Raw genomic sequence first — 5,487 nt, forward strand, 5'->3', positions numbered from 1 at the left:
ATACTTATATTTTTGTTTACAAATACTTGGTTTTATTGACACATGGCTTCAGTGGGTAATACGTTGGAATTCATTTGTTTCTTATTTGGTTCTGGTGAATGGTATCATTCACACCAGATGACTTTATATTAAACCCTTCTGATAATTGGGTTGTCTGCATTTTTTTTTTGTTATTTATTTTTCTTACTCAAATAGAAAAAAGATTCCTTATTGTTTTAGAAATGGGTGATGCTAGGATTATAAAAAGGATCGATGCCTCAAATAAGAATGATATATTTTTCAAAGTGTCCACAACATTACCCGGTTGAAATTTGAATTTACCCTCCCGAATTAAGATTACTTCTAAATACTGGTATTACGAGCTTGTACCTAATCATGTAATGTCCTTCGTTGAGTTTGAGGTGGAAAATGAAAGGCTACCAGAAATGGGACACCAGAAACTCACAGTTGGTGCAACAAATTCATGCTGTTTTCTCATGTTTCACAAATTCAACACAAACTACAAAGGGATTACAAGGCTACTAAGAAAGCACAAAAAACCAACAAAGGAAATATTTGATCTCTTAATTAATAACCAAGTGGAGAAGACACACGAATAGACACGCGATTACTTGCGGAAATAGTCTAACAGTCTGTTGGGGACTGTGGTTACCCTGTTTGGGGCTGTGGCTACTCTCTTGTGGACTCGCTGCATTGAACGACTCTTGAGGGCTTGATGCAGCATTAATCGTTGTGTGATGAGATACTTTGTCATCACTTAACCATGATGACGCGCCATAGAGCTTGATACCTCGGTCATTGGCAGGTTGCAATGGTCTTGCATTCATCACTGCATACTGCATTATAATTAACAGAAAAAAGCTAATATGCATGTCCCCAAAATTTATACTTCACTGATGAGTATACAGAGTTAATTGATGCTCTAGTGTATCTAAACTTAGTACAGTATTCACTAGCAATGAGCATTTGGTTTAGCTGGTTAAGGTTTTATGATCTTGAAGGAGGTTGTGATACTAACATAAAATTACTCACAAACAACAAACTTATAAGCACAAATATCATTTGTCATATTTTTCACATCAATTGAATCAAATTAGTTATATTCGTATTCTTTTCTTTTAATACACATCTATACATCACAAGTTGACATTAGCCACAAAGATTGTGCCCATGTGTAAAGATTAAGTGTCTACTTGTTTTTTTTTTTTTTTAAACAATAAGAGTGAAACATATCATATTTGATTAAAAAATAATTGTGTTTTTATCTAAATGATATGACTAGACACAAAAACTATATATATATATATATATATATATATTTACAAATAAATATATACACCACATGGTGAATTGTGCCATAATTAAGTCATATTGGCATAATTACCGGTCCAACAAACACCGCGTGGTGAATTGTGCCAAAGGGAAGTATCTCTACAAATAAAGACAGCTAACATATTTTAGTCAGTTTTATTCCATTATTCAATTTTTACCTAAGTTCAAATCTAAATAATTGTTAAATTAAAAATAAAAAAAAAGAAAAAGAAAGAAAAAGAAAGAGTAACCACTAAACAAAGATAAGGTGACTTACATCATCAACTACTTGTTTAAGTAACTCCAGTTGTCTTCTTGAAACAATATTTACCTGAGGATGCAGTTTATGGTTAGCTAGATGTTTATTGATATATATCAAGACAGGGAAAATTCTTTAGGGTTGGTAAAGGGATTGTACCCCTTCGTTTACGGTCCAAATAACTCCTTCAGTACAGGGAGGGGTTGTGAGTGATCCCACGTATCTGTAAAATCTTAAGCTGGGCCATTTTATTTCGCTTGGATTAATCACTCCCAAGTGTTTCTCCTTCGTACCAATCACAGACAGTATATCCTTGCTCACCTGAAAAAGTGGAACAGTTGGAATAACGCCATCAATCTCTTAAAATTTCATTTACATATATATGTGTTTTGAGGATTTTCACCTTTAAGAGAAAAGGATTGGGCGGACCAACTTGGTATAGGAATGCAATTACAGCTACACTGTTCTTGTCGGCGCTTCGGTGTACCATGTGCAATTCTAGATCATACCTAATGAGGAGAACTCTTTAGAGATGGAAGAAAAGTTTTGGATTTTAAAGACAAAGGAACTGAGGGAAAGAGACCTTATGCCATTGATGGTGTGCTCGGATGGAGTGTGCCAATGACATTGTTTGAGGAAGTAATTTGTGCCGTTGATTTGGATAGATCCAGCATCACCTTCCCATTCAAGCTGATCCAAATAATTACAATACATAATCAAGAAATTGGCAAGATGAATAAAACCAAAGCTGTATTTGAAAATGAAAGCAGCACACTAACATTTTTGCTAATAATGAGTATGCTGGGTTAATATTAATATAGTGTTTCTTCAGTCACCATTTTTCTGAATTCACATTGACTATATCATTTAATCTCCATTTTTTTTTATGAAATCCTGAATTCAAATCTCACAACCGATAGATATTCAATATGGAAATAAATAAATAACTCTTCATTACCACATACGTTGTAAAACTTCACAGACCATGCATTCTCGTTTTTTTTTAACATATATGACATTATCTACACTAAGAGGTGGGGAAGTCAATTAAACCTTTTTACTTACAAGTAAAGAAACCGCTAGACTATAATACTACGTGACATTGTACTCATTTAAAACCATGAAACAACTCTAAAGTGATTTTAACTTTCTCACCGCAACATAGTGACCGTCATTCTTGAGAGTTGCACCAGAAGGCTTATGGTGCATTGTAAGATCCCTAAAAGTTGGGATGACTTTGGTGGCACCATCCTCCATTAAGTCTATTGGTGATTGAGATTTTCCATCTTTGCATGCCGTCCATTCTTTCTTAAGCTCTCCCCAGTTTTGTGGCCCCTTCTCGCTTCCTTCTCTATAATCAAACTCTATTTCTTGGTCTGCATAAAAAATTCAAATCCAACATGAATGTAATAATGATGATCATTATAAGATGATGGAAATGATTCCCTCACGACTTCTCCTTCTGCACATGAGTAAGTAGGAGGAGAAAATGAGTGTGCCGAAATCAGTTTCAAATACAAGTCCATATATTTAGCATTACCAAGTGGTTTAGCTGTAAGAGCTATAGGGTGCAAGTACAGAAGAATAATTGTTAAAGCAAAGAACTGAAGATGATTTTGCCTTGATTCAAACATCATTCACAACCAACAACGACCACAAAGATCATTTATACAAGTGTTGAGAAAGAGATGCCTCAGTCTATGAATACTGAAATTTATAGAGCTTTCTAAATCATACAAGGCAGTGCTAATCTCGGTAAAAAGGTTACAGGATCTAGATGTGGAAGTAAATGCTATCATCACCTATATTAGATGCTACATTTGAGTAACTTACCTTGACTTATTCTTAATTTTTTGCTGATTTATTTTTTGGTTAATTAATACACACACACACACACACACACGAAAATTTGCCAAAATTGGAGGAAACATATTTTTGAAAATAGTCTGAAAGTTATCTGTATTGGAGGGGGAAAAGTCATATATCCAATACACATTTTTATAGTTCTATATTTTTAACTAATACAATCATTTTTTCTAATACAATGATATGGTAAGATTCAATGTGGAAAATTTAGCCAAAGTCATACAATGAACCAACCACAATAACTAATTCGAACTTGGCTTCATCAAGAATCGGAAGTAATATATACCTCTCACTTACATATGAAGAGAAATATCACTAGACCGTAGTACTAACTGTTTTACTATTTTATTTTTTATTCATATAATTTATGTTTCAAGTTTAAAGTATTACTTTGAGAGAGGGATGAAATTAATTTTCATATGCAAGGTTTAACAGGCTAACTGCTCGTGCATGGTCCTTAATTTGCAGAAAGGATGCAAGGTGCTGAGTTGTAGTTTACACAAGGGTTCTGACTTTTGATTTGTGAATTAAATCCTTTATTTTGAGTTATTCATAAGTTGGTAAGTAGCGCCAGCTGGTGGCAGTGGGAAATAATTAATGATACGATGTAATTTCTATAGTCCATTTGCAACAATTTCATCTTTTATTTCTTTTACTGCGTGACATTTTGAATAAATACTTTGAGTAATCATTTTGTGCCATTATCAACTGCAACAAGAAACAGATGCAGAGAAAAAAATTAAGAAGTACATTAAAATAGGAATCCCAAAGCAGTTGGGGATCAAATTCTTGTAGAATTTGTATTACTTGTAAGGCAAGAAAAACCATTATGATTAGTACAAATAAAGGTATAAGGCCATGAGGTGGAACACAATTCTCACATACACCTGAGCCCATATCTCTCTCTCTCTCTGTCATCCCTTTCTTTTCTTACCCACTTTTATAATTAGTTTCATAACATGTTATTAGCATAAACGTGTCTCTACGAGAAGCAGATGATCCCAATGAAATCCTGCGTACATTTTTCAACATCTTCATCAAACATCCAAGTAATCATAAAACCTTAATCTATTTGAATTTAACTTATATTTATTCTATGCTATATCCAAGTATACTATGATTACTGTTCTATGCTATATGCATGTTATATGATGATGAATATGTGTGAGTATATCGAAAAGAAAAGAAAACTAGGATTCCAAATCCCTAGAAACTGCAGGAGTTGTGTCTAGACCTAGTGAAAGTGACAAGATCACATATATCAGCTGCAAACATGTATTCAAGGATAAATGTGCCTTCTGTATGTCGAAACATCTCACTAGAAGGATGAGCCGGCCCGAAGGATGGGTGGCCGCACCTGTTGCTCGACTTGGTACACTAGTGGCTAACCAATCATTTTGCTACTACCCTGAAGCATGGCAAAGAAAACCCACGATACACACCAGTGAACCTAGCTCGAATCCTACCATTGTTAGCTCATACATTCCAACACATAAGGGTATTCTAGATTATGAAAGCGCCATTGAAGAGACGAATATGCCTCCCAAGTAGACTTGTAAATGGGTCGGGTTTACTGGGTTTGGGTCAGGTTGAATCTGACCTGTTAATTTAACGGGTCACCCAAACCCAACCCGTTAATCTAATAAGTCACCGTTAACAATTTTTTTTTTTTTTTAAACATTTCATCCGAATCAAATATAGCCCCATTTTGTATAGTCGATCGACCGTGAAAACCCTTCGGCAACCATAAGTTGCTTCCTGTTGCACACGAGTGTAGAAGTCTGCAGACATTACACTGAATGACACTTTGCTTCTCTCTTTCTCTCTCTCTCTCTCTCTCTCTCTCTGTAGTTGCAAGTAACAGAAGAACAACAAAACATAGCCCATCGGCACAATGCAACCCGTCAATCAGAAACAAAAGCAATCAAAAACATAAAAAAATTCAAACTTAAATAATCAAACAGAAACAAAAGCAATCAAAAACCCTAAAAGAAACAAGCTTTCATTCTCTACTTTCAGAGACTAAGTTGCATTGGTTAAGGGCATCCAGG

General features: G+C 34.7%; 1 protein-coding gene across 1 annotated transcript; it reads right to left on the bottom strand.

Moving 5' to 3' along the window:
* Window positions 1–426: 426 nt before the first annotated feature.
* On the bottom strand, window positions 427–4,272 carry LOC148697437 (carbonic anhydrase Nec1-like). Its single transcript, XM_088691990.1, has 7 exons — window positions 3,111–4,272; window positions 2,726–2,946; window positions 2,154–2,260; window positions 1,974–2,079; window positions 1,730–1,891; window positions 1,589–1,642; window positions 427–836 (listed from the first exon to the last, which is right to left on the bottom strand). Exons 1-7 carry the CDS (start codon window positions 3,205–3,207, stop codon window positions 564–566), a joined length of 1,020 nt encoding a protein of 339 aa, XP_088548116.1. The 5' UTR covers window positions 3,208–4,272; the 3' UTR covers window positions 427–563.
* Window positions 4,273–5,487: the final 1,215 nt, after the last annotated feature.

The sequence above is a fragment of the Pyrus communis genome, chromosome 4 (assembly GCF_041283825.1).
Source record: "Pyrus communis isolate YQ-2024b chromosome 4, ASM4128382v1, whole genome shotgun sequence".
NCBI lineage: Eukaryota > Viridiplantae > Streptophyta > Magnoliopsida > Rosales > Rosaceae > Pyrus > Pyrus communis.

Excerpts from the sequence above, each read along its gene's own strand:
- LOC148697437 (XM_088691990.1), bottom strand. The coding sequence starts at position 3,207 with ATGATGTTTGAATCAAGGCAAAATCATCTTCAGTTCTTTGCTTTAACA. Across the intron at positions 2,080-2,153 it reads CACACCATCAATGGCATAAG|GTATGATCTAGAATTGCACA; the intron begins GTCTCTTTCCCT and ends TCTCCTCATTAG. Across the intron at positions 1,892-1,973 it reads CCAATCCTTTTCTCTTAAAG|GTGAGCAAGGATATACTGTC; the intron begins GTGAAAATCCTC and ends CCACTTTTTCAG.